This window comes from Zootoca vivipara, chromosome 4 (assembly GCF_965207765.1).
Source record: "Zootoca vivipara chromosome 4, rZooViv2.hap1.1, whole genome shotgun sequence".
Taxonomy (NCBI): Eukaryota; Metazoa; Chordata; class Lepidosauria; order Squamata; family Lacertidae; genus Zootoca; species Zootoca vivipara.
Window position 1 is genome coordinate 20,507,628 of NC_142587.1, and position 19,289 is coordinate 20,526,916.

Below are 19,289 nucleotides of genomic sequence, written 5' to 3' on the forward strand. Positions count from 1 at the left end.
TAGAGGTTAAAAGCAACTGAGCAGGAGTCCTAGAGAGGATAGCCCGCTCAGCCCAGCCATCCGAAGCCGTGTGCAGGAACAAAAGGGAAGGCTTTCCTGCAAGGAAAATGCCTCTCTCCTCTGCAAGTGCTGCCTTCTGGGTGGGTGGAAGGTGCTCTTGCTTTAGAGAGGGAGAGGGGGCTGAGCTGGGTGCGTTCAGCTTGCCCAGCCACCCGGGAAGGCTTTCCTGCAAGGAGAAGGCTGTTGTCTCTCTGCTCTGCTGCCTTCTGGGTGGGTGGAAGGAGCCCCAAAACAGGGGGGGGGGCAAGAAGCGGTGGCGAAAGGGCAGCTCTCCCAGGAAAGGATGTGGAGAAAAGGCCATCGAGTTTCAATGAAACCCAGTTCTCCCCACAGAAGCATAGGAAGTTGCCTTATAGCTTATAGACCACAATATGTCATTGATATACTTATGACATAAGATGATGAACAGGAGGATTTTGAAGGCTTTTAAAGGGAAACTGTCAAATTAAAATTACCATATTGAAATCAAATCTGATGTTTCTTTAATTTTTATTTGGTGTGCGGTGCAGTGGAAGAGGGGTAGTCTTACACGGTGAATATATACAAAACTCTATATTTTAACTGAAAATGTGGGGAGCCATCTTATATGCCCAGTCGTCTTATACGCCGGAATATACGGTACCATAAGTCATTTCCTCCATCAAAGAAAATATACACAAACAAATGGAAGAGCTAGATTCTGTAATTTGTCATTTTCACACCACTGTTTAGATTAATGATACTATGGGATGGGGAAATAATGACTATTAATCCATGATCAAATACCCACTTGTTACCACTGGGAGCCAGAATGATACTGAAGCTCTTTAACAGCTAGTGAAAGAGCTTCCAATTGCATACATCTAGAGAATGCAATTCACATATGCAGATACCCTGTTTCTCATATTTTAAGACATACCCATAAAATAGGCCATAGCAGGATTTTTAAGCATTCAAGGAATATAAGCCATACCCTGAAAATAAGACATAGTGATAGGCGCAGCAGCAATGCCGGCCGCGGCAGGAGGAGGAGGAAAAAAATAAGACATCCCTTGAAAATAAGCCATAGTGTGTTTTTTTGAGGAAAAAATAAATATAAGACGTGTCTTATAATATGAGAAACACGGTATCTTCCAGATCAGCCATACTACAGATGCAGAAGCCAACTGTGGGGAGGGCTATGGGTGAACCAGTTAGTGCTGTGTCACAGACACAGCTACCTGTATGCGCACACTTGAACAACTGCCATCCTCGGTTGCTAGGGGAGTAAATGGCAACCCCCTACCCTCTCCGGGGGTTACGGAGAGGGGCCACTGGCCCGCGATGCCCCCAGACCCACTCCGACTGTTTATGGAGTGGGGGGAGCTTGGGCTGAAAAGCACTTACGAGGGCCAGGACTCCCGGACGCTAATCTGCATGGCGGGGATTTCCATGGTTAAAGAAGATAATTAGGCTTAAAACTATGGACATACTTCAGAAGGAGGGGAAGAAGCGCTGTTTACTGCTGAGAAATTTATGCTGCTGAGGGAGAGGAGTCAAAGGCTGTATATCATCTGGAAGAAGGATTGATGGGGACGGAGCGATAAGGGAATTGAGTTTTTTTTATTTTTCTTCATATGAGTTACTTCGTACCTTCCCAGACGCGATGTCCTGGCTTGTTTGGAGTGAAAGAGAAGCAAAAGACTGTGTGAGTTGAACTTTATAAACTGTTGTTACTGAGCATATTTTTTAAAGATGTGGAGTTGCCGATGAGAAAAGCCCCCCCCCCCTAGTCGGACGGAAGGAGTCCTGGACGCGTTCGGAGGATTTATGAGCTGTGACGCACTTTGAATTGGAGCAGCGACCTGAAGCTAAGTTCAGCTATAGGGCAAGGAGATCCATTAATTTACCAAGAGTTTATGGTTTGATGTTTGGGTCTTCTGCCTGGAAAAGCTGTAAATTTTATAAAGATCGTTAATCTTCATGGCTATGAGAGAAAATGAAAGTGATTTGAGCTTTTTAAGATGGCGCTGCTTCGACGCAACAGGGAGCTCCAGACTAAGAAGATTTATGGGGAGGCTGGACTGATTAACCCACACAGGAGAAAGAACATTTGTGAAACCTTGTTTGATATTTATCTCAGCAGCTGGGAAACAATCGGTTGAAAGTGGAAAACATCTATGTGACTGTAAGGGGAAGATCTGGATTATTATGAACTTGGAGGACGATTTGAACTTTAGAAAAAAGACGGCAGTGGACGGTTGCGAGGAATCCCCAATTTCTTGAAGCATGGGAACCCAAATAAAAAATTCTCTAGACGATTTGGCATAACATTCGGTTTGATTGATATATATATGTGTATAATTTGAAATAATGAATGTGATATAATTGGTTTTAATTGGAAAATTAATAAAAATATATTTAAAAAAAAAAGAACAACTGCCATCCTTGTGCTCTCCTCACCAGTCTAATAGGTAAACATGCGAAAGTCTTCACTCTAAAGCTTCATAATTCCAATCTGCAATAGGAGAAACACAACTAGAGGCACACCCTTCCCCTGTTTATACTCCTTCAACCGTGGATCAGCACTGTGTTAAGCTCTTGCTTCAATTCCAGTTGGCACTGTAAAAGAACAAGCCCATCTCTGTGTATGCAATGTTCTCTTGCTTTTGTGGTTCTCTGGACAAGGGCCCAGGTCTATTAGCAACTCTAAGAAAGAACACTAGTTTTATGGTATCAGGTGGAAATATCTCCTACAAACACAGCTCAGACTATTGTTTTTAAATATGCTTCCTGAAATTCTATTTCCTGAAAGCTTCAAAATAAGGCATATCATGGAAAGTTTCCTATGAAAAAGGCATCTGGTAAGATTACAAGATACTGATAATAGCATGAAAAGTTCAAGCAAAGTATACGCACATAATGTAAATTAGAGGTTCAAACCCTAATAAATACACATCTCCAATGGAAAAATAACTAAAGCAGGTAAAAATATTACTGTTAAAGACAAGCCTGGAAAAAGTTACAACCTCCTTCTCTCTTCCTCAGTGTGGACAGTTATATTCCTGATCTCTACCCACAAGCAGTTTTAAACTCCTTTTCTCATTTACTATAGATTTCCTATAAAACTTCTTGTTACAACTATAAACCCCTGTGGCAGCAAATAAACAAAGACCTAAAGAGATGGAGCAATATGAACTTCACCCTCTCAGATAAAATGGCCATGATCAAAATGACCACTCTCCCAAAATTAACCTACTTATTCCAAACCCTCCCAATCTGGATCCCCCCAACCCAACTTCGCAGATGGCAGAAAAAACTACACTCTTTTATCTTCTCGCATAAAAAACCAAGAACAAGCACCAAATACTTGCACCTTCCCACCTCACAAGGAGGATGGGGAATCCCTAACATAGAAACATATTATAGAGCCAACCAAATACGACATATAATCCCATATATACTGGAAGACGAAACAAAACAATGGATACACTTAGAAAGGGACACGATTGATAGTATCTGCACCACAGCATACCCACTCCTCCCAAACAAAGGAAGATTCCCACAACACTAAGTAGGTACACACAAACCATGTTCAAAGCATGGAAAACAGAAACAGACAAACTATCCCCAACCTCATCCCCACTAATCCCCCTGGTTTACCATCCGCTATTCCACCATGCAGCACAAAACCTTCAGATAAAAACCTGGCAGACCAAAGGCTTATATCGCCTATTAGACTTTTATAAAAACAACCAACCTATGACAACACAAGAAATACAGGACAAACTAGAAGACATCCAAATTCCCTGGTTAGCACAACACCAACTACATGCCCTCTTAAACAACCCAGTAGTAAAATCAGCAGCAACCAGGCCCCTAACAACCTTTGAGAACCTCCTCCTAACGACAAAGGGACACGGCAAAGGGATGGTATCTGCAATATATAAAATACTGCTCCAAAACCCCACAAACCCCCTAGACACAATCAAAAGACAATGGGAAGACGACATAAGCTATGAAATTAACCCCACCCAATGGACCAAAATGTGGTCTAAACCCCCCTTTAAATCCATATCAGCAAAAAGGAAAGAACTCACTCTGAAAATCATTTACAGGTGGTACCTAACACCACGGAAACTAGCGATAATACGCCCAGGAACCTCATCAAAATGCTGGAGAGGATGCACCTCAACAGGCACATATTTCCACATGTGGTGGGCGTGCCCCAAAATCCAACTATTCTGGAAAACAACCATAAGAGAAATAGGTAAAATAACCCAACAAACTTTAGAACTCACCCCAGAATTGGCCTTGCTAAACATCTTCCAGGACAATAATACACACCTACATCACAAAGAACTCATAACCCACTTACTCTCAGCAACCAGAAGCACCATAACCAGACACTGGAAAGACCTATCAGGAATAAACATGGACCTTTAGTACCAAATAGTATGGGAAACAGCCCTACTAGAAAAATTAACCAATAAATTGAAACTGACACGGGGACAAATAGAAGAAGATGGCTTCACCCCGGTATGGTTCCCCTTTATCACATACACAGCCCAACAAGTTAACGACAAAAACCCACCAACAGCATACAAATCAATATGGTTAACCTGACCCACAACACTCACCCCCTGCTTACAAACAAACCAAAGACCACCACAGCTAACCACAAAGGAACAACCATATTCTAGGCCAACCCCAGCATCTCTCACCATCAAAGGAAAACAAGCGAACAACAGAGAACCTATGCAAGCGCTGCTGACAAGAAAAAACCCACCCCATCCCACCCTCCCTCCCTCCACCCACTATCCTTCCCCTCCCCTCACCAATGTCTCAACTAATGAAACCAAGCTGTAAAAATGTTAAAAGAGACATTGCTCCTCTTATCTTTGTAAACCAAGAAAACCCTTAATAAAAAACAATTTAAAAAAAAATAAAACTTCTTGTTGAATACAAGTAAAAGTTATTCTTCCCTATCATAACAATGTTTTAAGATTTAAGGCACTGTACATATTTATTTCTACCGGTATGTTCTAGCAAAGTAGTTACGTAATCTATTGAAGAAAAATCTAAGGTTTGCGAAGAACTGGAAGATTATTTGTTGTTTGTACTGACGTGTTGATCCGACAAAATAGGATTATTTCCCCCTTTCATCTTGCAAGCACATGTAGGTAAAAAGGGAAAGGGACCCCTGACCATTTCTACTTGCACTTAACGTGCTTTCGAACTGCTAGATACACAATAAAATAATGTATTTCAAAGCTCATTGTCCCAAAATATTAATAAAAGCAATAAACTGAAGCCAAATCCTGGTAAAATGGAGGCTCTGTGGGTGAATGGCTCTGCTGTTCTGGATATAGGTCAGTTAACTTTTCAGCATGGGGTTATACTACCTCCAAAGGCATATTTATATAGTCTAGGAGTACTTCCTGATCTGTAATTGCCACTGGAGGCTCAAGTGGCCTCAGTGGGCAGGAGTAGTAACTATAAGTTTTGGCTGGTGTGCCAACTACAGATATTTCTAGACATTGACTCTATTTGGGACATAATACCTGTGTTGAGAAACTGTCAAAAAGCTACTGAGCCAAACTTAATGTTTTACTGATTATATATAAAGCCCTGCTTGTTCACTGTGCTCATCTATGGGGGCCCTGCTTGCGGTGTCACATTTACCAGAGGTTTGTTTCACAGTGACTCAAAGTCCTTCCACACAGAGTACCTGCCTTGTGGAATACACAGCCCATTGAAGTTAACCCAGCTATGAGATTGTACTGTACATATTTTGTCAGGTGCCAGAAACTCTCCTATTTCTACAGGCTTTGCAGGAAGGATGAACTGACTCATGGGCAGTAACCGATTTCTCTTGGGATAACTGCTTTATTTGTTGTACTTTATTTGTTGTTGTAAGCTGCTTTGAGACCTGCATGGTGGAAAGCGGGATATGACTTTTAAACAAACAAATAGAAATTGCTGTAAAAACCACTGTTGTGTTTTATTTATATTTATAAACTGCTAAACCTTACAAAACAACCATATAATACTCAGGTGCTGCTTGTGATCTGGCTGGTCCTGTAAGAGCAATATGCTTAACTAGATGGTCTTTGGGCCTGATCCAGTGAACCTGCTCTTATCTTCTTTTGAGTAGCATGAATTACACTTGGCTCTAATGGACAATATTCCTATCTTTTCTACCCTACCGAAACATATGGAAATCTACTAACCTTAGCCGCGGGGCCCTCATTAAGACTGCATGCTATTCTTTAAACTAATGCCTTACACACTTTTGCATAGCCCTAACAATAATCATCTCATTTAAGAGAATATTCTGATATGTTCACATCCTCAGTAAGAGGAAGGATATTTCATCATTCTCAACAAAAGAATAGAGGACAACATATTGACTTTGGCACTACTTACAGTGACACACTTTCCAGGAAAGCAGATTCTCCCCTGTGCTCCCTCTTACAGATGTTTTCCATTCTATAAACCTTTGTCTAACAGGGAAAAAGTTATAGGCTACATACAATACTGCCTCTAAAGCAATTACTTTAGGGCCTCAAGATGCTAGGAAATAACTTCACCCCTGTAAAACACACACATTTGGAAGCAAAAGTTTCACTGTAGTTACTCCCCTCTTTAAATGTATTCAAAACTACATCTTGTGACCTTTTGGGGTAAGTAGTAGACAGAGGTATTTGTAGCACAGGAAAAGGGCCCGCTGAAAAGTAATGAACCATGCAGCAGGTGTGGGGCAACTCCCACCCCCCTGCCTGGAGAGCTACATTCCCTCTGGGTCTGTAAGGCTGCAGTTCAGCACTTGTACTATCATCTATATATAAAAAAATGGTGAAGGTGCATGTGTTTTATTCCCCCCTTTTCTCCCACAAGCACTTACCCGATCGTCCTGAAATTTGGCCACAACCTCAGAGTCACATGTGAGCAGGTCATGCACTTACACTGACCAGCTGACACACCTAACACAGGTAAAAACCTGGATATGTGGTCAAAAAATTGCGCCCTCCAGTGGACAGCCAACGACTGTCTGCAAGCCTCTATGACTGATTGCAAGCCTCTGCATCTTTAAAAAACAACAACAACCATGCACTTTCTCTCCCCAGTTTAAGTCCTCGGATATTTGCAGTGGCTAATCCCCCCCCAATTTAAAATCCCCTACCTTCCCCTTGCCACTTACTGGGTTTTTTATGGAACAGAACAGCTCAGGTGCTTCGGAACGCACCTTCTGTTGCTACGGGGCTGTGGGGCTTCGCTATTTGACCTCCCCCTGCCCCGGTCGGAATTTTTAAAGTAGTTCTCTGGGTCCCAGGGCACATCAACACCCCCGATCCTTTTCTTTCCCCAAATGGACCTCTCCCCACCTTCCTCAACACCAAATACTCCTCAATTATACCCACAATAAAAACCATAAAAATAAAAAACGTTACAAACAACACATTAAAAAAACAAAATACATCCCATCCTACATTCCAAAAAATTACACCAAAAATAAAAACCCAAAAAACAACCACCCACACCAAAATCATACACTACACACCAAAATAAATGACAACCCCAACTAGAGAAATAAAACATTGCAAACAGCACAATTAAAAAAAACCCAACACCACATCCTACATTCAAAACACCTACTCCAAAATCAGAAAATCCAAATAACCACCCCCCCCAAAACACACAACAATGCCCAAATCATACAATACCCACCAAAATAAATGACAACCCCCAAAATAAAATTAAACAATAATAACTTCTGCTTCTCATGTTCTTATTTCAAAATTTTTTAATCTAAATATATAAAAATGTTCACGATACGTGTGCAGGGGCCAATGTATAGAGATACGGGGGGAAGGGACAACAGAGGGCTCAGACAAAGGTAAATACTGGGAAATATAACCCAGAAACTGACAGTTCCTTCTCCAAGGGTGAGGGCCAATGTAGGAATATACCAGGGGGGGGGGCAACACTCCCCAGGGACAACAGAGGGCTCAGACAAAAGTGCATGCTGGGAAATAGAACCCAGAACCTAACAGTTCCTTCTCCAAGGGTGGGGGCCAAGGTATGGATACATGGGGGAGGGGCCAACACTCCCCAGGGACAACAGAGGGCTCAGACAAAAGTGCATGCTGGGAAATAGAACCCAGAACCTAACAGTTCCTTCTCCAAGGGTGGGGGCCAAGGTATAGAGATACAGGGGGGAGGAGCCAACACTCCCTGGGGACAACAGAGGGAAGGGTATCCTACCAACACAGGGATGAGCTGAGGGGGTGGAGGGAGGAGGGGCAGGATACGTCATGGATCGGGACAGGTTGGGGGGAATCACAGGGATGACCCACAGCAATGCATGGCCGGGCCAGCTAGTAAGAACATAAGACAAACCAGTGACTTATCTAGTTTAGCATCCTGTTCTTGCAGTAGTCAACCAGATGCTTATGGGAAACCTGCAAGCATGACCTGAGCTCAGACACACTCTGCCCTTCTACAGTTTCTATTAACTGGTATTCAGAAGCATACTGCATCTGACAGTACTGTAGACTGAATCAGCACAATTGGTATTTTTTCCACACTGCACATGCTAATTGGCATATCAATGCCACAATTTCTGTATTATCAACTACTTTTGTGAATGGCCATTCTTAACAAGGTAATGATCATCATTTATGATCACCACCATCTGTCTTTTTCTATATTTCATTTCCTTCTGTCCTCATCTTTACATGTATATATGTGCCTGAATTCAGAACTTGAGACCCATTCATGTGAAGTAAAAAGTCTGAAAAGTCTCAATAATAATAGCAATAATAATAATAATAATAATATATTATTTATACCCCGCCCATCTGGCTGGGTTGGCTTCACTCTGGGCGGCTTCCAAAAGAAAAATAAAACACAGTAATCTATTAAACATTAAAAGCCTCCCTGAACAGGGCTGCCTTCAGATGTTTTCAAAAAGTCTGGTAGTTGTTTTCCTCTTTGACATCTGTTGGGAGGGCGTTCCACAGGGCAGGCGCCACCACCGAGAAGGCCCTCTGTCTCAGTAGAATCTGCATTTCTGCTCCTTCCTCACTACTTTGTTTCGTACAAACCATACAAGAGAAGTTATATAATTGAGGACTCAAAAGGGTATTGGTTAAAATAATTGTGTGTCCAATGTGGTAAAAGCATTTAAGCATTACTACTCTAACATAGGACACAGGTGGTGCTGTGGTGTAAACCACTGAGCCTTGGGCTTGCCGATCAGAAGGTCGGTGGTTCGAATCCCCGCCATGGGGTGAGCTCCCGTTGTTCAGTCCCAGCTCCTGCCAACCTAGCAGTTCGAAGTGCAAGTAGATAATTAAGTACAGCTCCAGCGGGAAGGTAAACAGTGTTTCCGTGCGCTGTTCTGGTTTTGCCAGAAGCGGCTTAGTCATGCTGGCCACATGTTCTGGTTTTGCCAGAAGTGGCTTAGTCATGCTGGCCACATGACCCGGAAAAACTGTCTGCGGACAAACATTTGCTCTCTCAGCCAGTAAAGCGGGATGAGCGCCGCAACCCCAGAGTAGTTCGCGACTGGATGTAACTGTCAGGGATCCTTTACCTTTACCTTTTACTCTAACATGTATTACAGCAAGAAGGTAATCCAGTAAAGGAGCTGTGGAACTTGAAGGAGAGAGGGAAGCAAGATGTAGGAAAGCAGCATATACATTCCCCTTAGTATACAATTAAAGACCAGTCTGTTCTGCCTCACCACCATGATTTCCCCACCCTACTGCAAAAACTTGGTAAGCTATGAGCAAAGTATCTGGAGCATTCCTCTCTTCCTTCATGAAAACCATGAACGGTGAAGAGGTAGGAGAAAACGCAGCATTTCCGTACATGACTTATCCTTATCAAGCTTACTTTCATTTGGTAGGATTTAAGTATAAGTCAGGCATCCCCAAACTGTGGCCCTCCAGATATTTTGGCCTACAACTCCCATGATCCCTACCTAACAGGACCAGTGGTCGGGGAAGATGGGAATTGTAGTTCAAAACATCTTGAGGGCCGAAGTTTGGGGATGCCTGGTATAAGTAGTTATGTGGGCTTTTGCTAACAGGTCCAATGAGTTGAATCCTGCCCTATAATTTTTCTAAGAAAATACACAAAGAAATAACACTACTCAACTTTCCAACTTAAACTCACTTTGTTTTTTTGTCAACCATAATGAACTGACTTTTCATGTTACTGTTTATAGTTTAGCACTACATGCACAATGAACCCATGTTCTGAAGTTGGTTTGTTTGGAAATTGTGTGAGTGTGTTTTAAACAACATTTTTTTGTTCATACATAATGCTGCAGAAGTCCTTCACCCAGTCGCATAGGGACAGGATAGTACCAAGGCTTTGCTTGGGTTTGTTTTAACTTACGGTATGTACGTAGCATGAAGCTATTACTATTATGTTGAACAAGAATATTATTTCTATAGTTAATAGAAATCCACCTTGCGATACGGTTTCCTTTGTGATCTACCTTTAACCATTACAAGACATTCTGAAATTACATGTGAAAGGCAACAAGCCATGCTAAATATTCTGTCTTCCTGGGGCCCAGGTGGGAAACCGAAAGCACTTCTTTTTACAACCGTAATTGGCATCTTCCCTGTGAACTAGATGCACAAGCATAATACGTAACTGAAACTTGCAGATCTCTCTATATAGTTCCCACTTCAGTGTTACACAGCAAATATGAAGTTATGAATGTTTCGTCTCCCCCTTTAACTCATTTGAAATGTACAAAATAAATTCAATAACCAACATGCAGAATCACTTCACTTTTAACATTTAATTTGTTTATAACATAAGGGTGAAAATGCAATGGGTCTAAATCAAGAAGCATTGCAAAAGAAGGGCTGAGAAAATGAATACTTGCTTAGAATATTTCTGATGAAAACCTGGATATTATTTAGAATATACACCCACTGATTACTAGTTTCTCAAAACAAGGGATGTGGCTCACATCTCCATTCAATTTTGTTAGCAATGTGCACTTCCTTTGGGGTCAACTCATGAGCTATTAAGACAAAACATATCTCCTTTTCCATCCCCCACCGCCCTTCCCAAATACTTAGGAAAGTACAGTGCATCCAAATACAAATTCCACAAGGGTTTCACAGGAAGGATATTCAAAACAGAAGCAAGCAGGAATCTAGCATACTGCTCATTGCTTTCTCCTTAAAATGAATCTCTTTCTGGCAAAACATTTGCCGTGTTTATTTCTCCATGGAGAACATGCATGTTTGAAAATTGTGTAGTAGATATTAGCCATTTATATATTAACAAACAATACACCTAGGTCTAATGAAGAGTGCCTGCCAACTGGAACAATTCCTCACTTGCAGCTGTTTTGTTTTAACACAATGTTCTAGTTAACGTCTTGCCAAACAGCTGAAAGAACTAATTATCTGAGTGCAGAGTGTTGGTGGACCTCGCACACAATAAGGTCCACCATACTTCCTTTGGTGTCACAACTCATGAGCTATTAAGACATAACATTCTCACACACACACACCCCAAAAAAAACACACAAAACAAATGAAAATGATACATGTCAAAATTAATGCAGATTTTACAAAAAGAATACACAATCAGAAACTTGTACAACTATACAGGTCGCCTGTGGAACATAGAAGCTCATCAGTCGCAAAGATCATAATATTTTCAATGATTCCTCAGAAGTGCATTGCATGCCTTGTTCCCTCACCCCTGAATATAATCAAGCTCAAGAGGACTAAAATTCCCAGTCTCCACATACAAAAAATGTTTCCCTTAAGACAGCAATATAACAAAGGCAACAATATCTGTACATTTCAAACACTCAAGTATTTTAAATGCACCCTACACTGAAAATTAAACTGGGGACATTTGCTTCATCATATTATTTAAAATATCAAAGGATTAAGAGTTTCCACTTTAGATTGCTTATATTACTTTAATATTAGGCAGACATTTAGAAAAGAAATTAGAGTGTTTTAACAACTATAAAGAGAGACCAAATGTTTCATACAGAAATTAGTCACTGAAAATCACACTAGCAGATTGCAACAGAACAGTGAACATTAGAAGATGCAATTGTTTATCACAAAGAAAATTAAGAAACTTTATAAGTCTTCAAGGATTTCTAAATAGACATGTTTCTTCATAGTCTCTCTCTCTCTCTTACACCTACACCCACCCAGAGAGAGAGAGAGAGAGAGAGAGAGAGAGAGAGAGAGAGAGATCACCTTACCAAAATTTCAACTGGACTGTCCACTTCTGCCTCAGAACTTGCTGCGTTTGGGCGCTTTTGTGGAGATTCTATAACCAGTTCCTTTTTCATATTTTTACTATTTGTTCTTGCCAGCATTCTTAACCAAAAGGTTTAACACAATTGTAAACTTTAGCAATTTTCTCTTCCAACAGCAGCATACCAGTGATCTCAAAGAAATGAAAGCTTCTTCCACCCTCAAGCTAGAAAGAAAACCAAGTGCTACTCTGCAGCAGTCTGAGACAAGTTAGGGTGGGAATGCATGACATATGAAGGCCAACCCCTTGGGAGGGGGAGAAAAAAGAGTGTGGGAAAAGAAAAGGCGGGTCCCTTTCAGTGTTAGGAACAGAAAGTAATTTTCCCCATGAAATAAAGCTAGCAAATCTTACAGTTCAGTACTGTCATTTCAGTAGATTTTCAAAATTATTAACTAAAACCATGAAATTAATTACTAACTCAAGTCAAAGTTATCTCAGTTAACACTGTTGATATGAAATAGCCAACTTTTATCAGGAGCATGGAAAGAAAATTGTCTGAACCTTTAATGTGGCACCTCTGCACTGATATTACTGAACTGAGCCATCCAAATATGTCTATTTCTACACTATTTTGCAGAGTAAAGTATTGTGGCTACTGTGGAGAGAAGAAACAATGTGGTCAAGTTTTAAACAGGATGTACCGTAGGCAATATATGCATATCACAAAAGGTTCAGGGCGGCCACAAGATTACAGTAGGATGCAGTAGCGGCTTGTGGTGTGGTGTCCTCCTGCCTACAGTGTTGCACTCCTCAGGATGGGGAGGGACAAGGTGGAGGTCAGGTCAAGAGAGTTCTGGTGATGGCTCTGCAAGCGTGTGCCTACCTGCAGAGCCACAATTACCAATAGCTTCTACTGTGCCCCAATCCAGTAAACAACAAATAACTTGTCCTGATAAAATTACAGACCTATGTAATAAATTTTCAATTGATTCCTCTAAAAGATCATTCCACATTATCCCATGAATGTTGGGTGGATTTCTGCCACAGTCTGAACAAATTATGTACTCAATAAACATTTGACATATGTTACTAGGGATAGGGATTGTGTTGACATGTTAGTTTCCGATATGAAAAATTATGAGTTTACTTCATATCCTCCATACCTTGAAGTTCTCACTTCAGAAGCAGATAATACATTCAACAGGAAGAAGTATGTCGCAGATAACCCTACCACTACCTGCTTGCTCTCTCTTCCCTCTCATACCCATTCATTTTCTTCTTATTCAGGGTCATATACCTTAGACGACTTCACCTCTCCTTCACCCGAGATTAGTCAATGGTCCTCTATTGAAGCTGATATAGAAATGGTTTCATACTGGTTCAGCAGCACTACCGGTATTAGCCTAGGCCTTGTCAGCAGCTCTTCTAACTCTCAGCCTTGGGTTCACCCCAGAAGTTAACTGAACCAGTGCTAGTTTTTGGATGCAACCCGAGAGCAAAGCTTCAAGGACTCAACCTTGTTGCAGCCTAGCATCAGTTTTTGAAATGTAGATAGTCCTGCTTAGCTTGGTGCTGTAATAAGCCAGGTGGATCAGGTATTTGAGACCAGAACCTCATTTTCTGCATGTGTTCCAGCATTCAGCGCTTGAAGGAAGCTCAAAGTTAAAAATAATATATTCTTTTTCTAGACTGAAGTTAAATAGGCAATAAATATATTTTAATATATTTTAAAGAATCATAGAGTTGGAAGAGGCCACAAGGGCCATCCAGTCCAACCCCCTGCCAAGCAGGAAACACCATCAAAGCATTCCTGACAGATGGCTGTCAAGCCTCCGCTTAAAGACCTCCAAAGAAGAAGACTCCACCACACTCCTTGGCAGCACATTCCACTGTCGAACAGCTCTTACTGTCAGGAAGTTCTTCCTAATGTTTAGGTGGAATCTTCTTTCTTGTAGCTTGAATCGATTGCTCCGTGTCCGCTTCTCTGGAGCAGCAGAAAACAACCTTTCACCCTCTTCCATATGACATCCTTTTATATATTTGAACATGGCTATCATATCACCCCTTAATCTTCTCTTCTCCAGGCTAAACATACCCAGCTCCCTAAGCCGTTCCTCATAAGGCATCGTTTCCAGGCCTTTGACCATTTTGATTGCCCTCCTCTGGACATGTTCCAGCTTGTCAATATCCTTCTTGAACTGTGGTGCCCAGAACTGGACACAGTATTCCAGGTGAGGTCTAACCAGGGCGGAATACAGTGGTACTATTACTTCCCTTGATCTAGATGCTATACTCCTATTGATGCAGCCCAGAATTGCATTGGCTTTTTTAGCTGCTGCATTAGATTTTCAAAATTATTAACTTAAACCATGAAATTAATTACTAACTCAAGTCAAAGTTATCTCAGTTAACACTGTTGATATGAAATAGCCAACTTTTCTCAGGAGCATGCAAAGAAAATTGTCTGAACCTTTAAACCTTTATTTATTGCCTATTTAAATAAATCTATTTAGCGATGCTACCAATATACCGTGTTTCCCACATTTTAAGACACCGTCTTATAATTTTTTTACTCAAGAAAATAAGCCTATGGCTTATTTTCGGGGGGTGTCTTAGTATGGTTCCTGCCTCCTCCTGCCGCGACCGGCGTTGCTGCTGCTGGGCTGGCAGCACTCTGCGAAGGCAGGAGAAGCCGGCCAGACCGCTGGGGGGGTGGGGTAGAAAAAAGTTCGGAGCGCGTCCCAATGGCAGCACTCCTCATGCGCCACAAAAGCTACCAAACAACTGGGGGGGGGGAGGTTAAAAAGGTGGCCGGAGCGCAGCCTTATGGCAGCGCTCCTCACACACCACAAAAAAGACGCAGAAAACTGGCAAACAGCTGGAGGGGGCTAAAAAGCAGCAGCGGCCACAGCTTTAAATGGCTGGATCGCGCCTTCCGTCCCGCGCTTGCGCTGCGCGCCAGGTTTTGCCCGATCCGTCGGGGAGCAGGGAGCGCTCAGAATCTGGTGAGGGGGGTCTTTCTTCCCATTTGGGCGCCCGAGCATCGCCGCTCGAGAGGCCGGAGGCTCTCGGCGGAGTGGTCTGGAGGAGCGAACGCAAGCTCTTGGCTGGCTGGCTCGCTTTCTTTTTGTTGCTCACGGAAGGCGGAAGGGGCCAGCAGGGCTCCCGCCACCGTCAGTCGCCCCGCCGCCCCTCTGCCTTGGGCCATGCAGCCCACAACGTTCCGGCAGCGCGGCTCCCGCTGCCGTCAGTCGCCCCAGCGGCGCGGAAGGGCCAGCGGACCCGGCCGCCGCTCTGCCGTGGACCATGCCGCCGCTCTGCCGGCCGCCGCTCTGCCGTGGACCATGCAGCCCACAATGTTCTGGCGGCGCGGAAGGGGCCAGCAGGGCTCCCGCCGCCGTCAGTCACCTCCGGCCGCTGCTCTGCCTTGGGCCATGCGGCCCCAGAACGTTTCGGCGGCGCGGCTCCTGCCGCCGCCTGTCACCCGCCGCCGCTCTGCCTTGGGCCATGCGGCCCCAGAACGTTTCGGCGGCGCGGCTCCTGCCGCCGCTTGTCACCCGCTGCTGCTCTGCTTCGGGCCATGCGGCCCCACAACATTCCGGCAGCGCGGAAGGGGCCAGCAGGGCTCCCGTCACCGAGGGGTTTCCCGTCACCGAGGGGTTTCCCGTCACCGAGTGGGGAGGCTCCCAGCGCGGCTCGCCTGGCGACGCCGAAAGAGGGCCGAGCGCGCGGTGCTTGTGCCTCCTCCTGCTTCTCCCCCCCCCCCGCCCGTGTGAGAAATTAGCAGTTGAGGGCGAGGACGGATAGAGAGCTGCACGGCGCTTCAGCAGCAGCAACAGCAGCAACCAGTTCCAGGTGGCTCGGGGTATGGCTTATTTTCGGGGTATGGCTTAATTCCGCAAAAGTGTAAAAATCCTGCTACGTCTTATAAAATGACTACGCCTTAAAATAGGGGAAACACGGTAGTTGTTGTTGTTGTTTAGTCGTTTAGTCGTGTCCGACTCTTCGTGACCCCATGGACCATAGCACGCCAGGCACTCCTGTCTTGCACTGCCTCCCGCAGTTTGGTCAAACTCATGTTCGTAGCTTCGAGAACACTGTCCAACCATCTTGTCCTCTGTCGTCCCCTTCTCCTAGTGCCCTCAATCTTTCCCAACATCAGGGTCTTTTCCAAGGATTCTTCTCTTCTCATGAGGTGGCCAAAGTATTGGAGCCTCAGCTTCACGATCTGTCCTTCCAGGGAGCACTCAGGGCTGATTTCCTGAAGAATGGATAGGTTTGATCTTCTTGCAGTCCATGGGACTCTCAAGAGTCTCCTCCAGCACCATAATTCAAAAGCATCAATTCTTCGGCGATATAGTGCTTTCTCCCAAATACTGTAGTACTTCCACTGCTATTCTGTTTACCTTGTGGAATGTGGCACATGCTGCACATCTTAGTGATGATGGTAGTGGTGAACAACACAATCTACCACATTCTCTTGATCTTGCTTTCTAGCTTGTTTTAAAAGGTGGCTTTCACAGAGTACCACTGATCTGGAAAACTTTAAAACAAAAACAATCTGATAATCCCTCTACCCATGTGGGTTCCCTTTCACCTTTCACCTGTATTGCTGCCAAAACTATCTGACAGAAACAAGCTGATCTGTATTTGGGGATGGCGAGGCTTGGCTTCCCTTTTGCAGTCATGAAATTTACAGGTACTGTACTTCGTGAGTAAAGATAGCCCTTCGATTTATAACTGAGAAATGACTATGTACCACACTGAGGAGATTCTGATATTACTGATTGGTTTAACTTCTTTGTATAAACATGTATCTGCACAAACTGTCAGAATTTCCATTTGTTTAAAAAAGCCCAGTCATTAGGGATTAAGATCTGGACAACAGCCTGATGCTTCCTCTGCAGAGCTCTGCATAAACCTACACATGAAGTGGATCTCATCATGATAAAACACAGATGTAACATTAAACATTATCTAAAATGCATGCTAGTGAATGTATGTTTGACGTTTTAAAGACAAACAACTGTCTTTAGTCACAGAAATGGGTTAAATTTATCACTGATTATCTTAACAACAATAAGCCACAGTAAGGTGCAGAAAAGAGTTCAAGATAAAATGTGATGTCATATTTCTATACAAGGATTATTGGAATGAATAGCATCATTTTGTAGATAAAGGAGATCTGACTGCCTAACACTATTGTCAATGGTGATTTATAAGAAAAGCAAATGTAGTAACTTAGAAACAATGTTTAGCCTTAAATAGAAAGCTTAAGGATTACACAATTAAAGCACTTATATTCCAACTCTCCAGTTAAAGCTTTGAACCAATGAAGGCAGCTAAAATAAACACAGAAACATAAAACATGATTAATAATCAGTTGATTGAAAACTGCAAAACAAAAGACAGAAGTGTTAGCAGAATTAAAGAAGTGACAACCTATTGAAACAAAGAAATGTTCAGGAGATAATGGGATGCCAATAAGAAACTTATTTAGTGGATTTATACCCCAAATATTAGAAAAACAACAACATAACGTGACTCTCAAAATCAAACTAACATATAAAACACATAGGGTTAGTAATCATGAGCATGACCACTGAAATTAAATTTTAAAAGTTAGTCGAGTCCATTAATTTCAATAGGTTTACTCTGATATGACTTGGACACCACCACAAATATAATCTACTCCTACATACTGATGGCACTTTAGCCCAAATCTCTGGATGACTTCTCCCAATGTTTGCATGTAGATGTTAAAAAGCATGAGTGACAGAACAGAACCTTGAAACAGTCATTAAGTCAATTGTCATTGTGGGGACAGAAGTCACTCTTCAGCACTGCCTGAGAAGAATTATCCACAAAGGACCAGAAACATCATCACATCATGCCTTTCAGGCTGAACGACAAGGCCTCCAAAAGGGTTCTATGGGCAGTGCTGCTGAGAAGTTCAGGAAAATGATTTGGCTTGAATTTCCTGTATCCATTTCCCCAGTGCGAGTCATTCACCAAGGTAACCAAGACTGCATCTATCCTAAAACCAGGCCAGAAACCAGATTCTGCATCCTCCAACACTGTTTGGAGTTGAACAGCCAGCATATTGTTCCAACACTTTGTCCAAGATAGAATATTGGAATCTGGGTGACAACTATCCCAAACCAGTAGGTCCAATGCTGTGTTCACATTACCACACTGTTTAAATTCAAATTTGCATGTTGTTTTACAGATCCTCTGTTTTGATGTGTTTCCACATCTCCTACTGTCTGTCCACATTAGAGGGTGAAGAGGGAGTGAGGATGTCTTTGCCTGATACGAATTGCCTGGTTGGTTTCCCTGCCCTTTCACCCATTCTCATCTCCTATTCGTGAAGCTTTCATCATTTCAGCCCTACCCCACTAGAAATCATCTTTGTGCAACTGTCATCTTACTTCCAAACAAGTGTGAAAGCAAAATATTGCAGCCTGAGAGTGCAACCCTGTACAATTCAACTCAGCAGTAAATCATGCTGCATGGGCGGGGTATTATTAATTATTATTATTATTATTATTATTAAATTCTCCTGGGAAGACACAACCAGCAATGGATCTGGTAGGATCCCACCTCTTCATGGGAAACCCAATGCATGCCTCTTCTTCATGCCTGACAACCTACCCCATAACAGCCCCAGATCCTTTGGGCCATCCAACCCAACTTAAGCAGTCTGTGGCTGTCTCAACTCACTTTGACTAAGGGCCAAATCCTTCTGAATAGATCTGATTTGGCTTGAGATTGAGGCAGAAGCCAAATCTCGTGCACGGCCCTACTAAAAACAGAGGGTACACTTAATGAGAAGGGCTGCAAAAAAGGAACATGGACCATTATTACAATGAATATTCAACTGTTAAGACTGTACAGTATGTGAATAAGTGTTATGAATGGAAGGCTTTAGTAGTGTGTTACTACTGTGTAAATAGAGAATGGATACAGAAGGTACAGAATATTAAAAAATTAATTTTCACTAGTCT

The 19,289-nt window shown here is 42.7% G+C and overlaps 1 protein-coding gene across 6 annotated transcripts in view; it reads right to left on the bottom strand.

Annotated features, from left to right (window-relative positions):
- DOCK9 (dedicator of cytokinesis 9) overlaps window positions 1-19,289 on the bottom strand; it is a 111,107-nt gene that overhangs the window by 74,723 nt on the left and 17,095 nt on the right. For 2 of the 6 annotated variants that reach the window (XM_035116159.3, XM_035116157.3), the window contains exon 1: window positions 12,287-12,548. The exons of the other annotated variants lie outside the window; for them this stretch is intronic. In XM_035116159.3, the coding sequence (XP_034972050.2) occupies window positions 12,287-12,403 (117 nt within the window). In that variant the 5' untranslated portion in view covers window positions 12,404-12,548. Of the gene's footprint in view, window positions 1-12,286; window positions 12,549-19,289 lie in introns of those variants that run through there. 6 annotated transcript variants of the gene reach the window in all.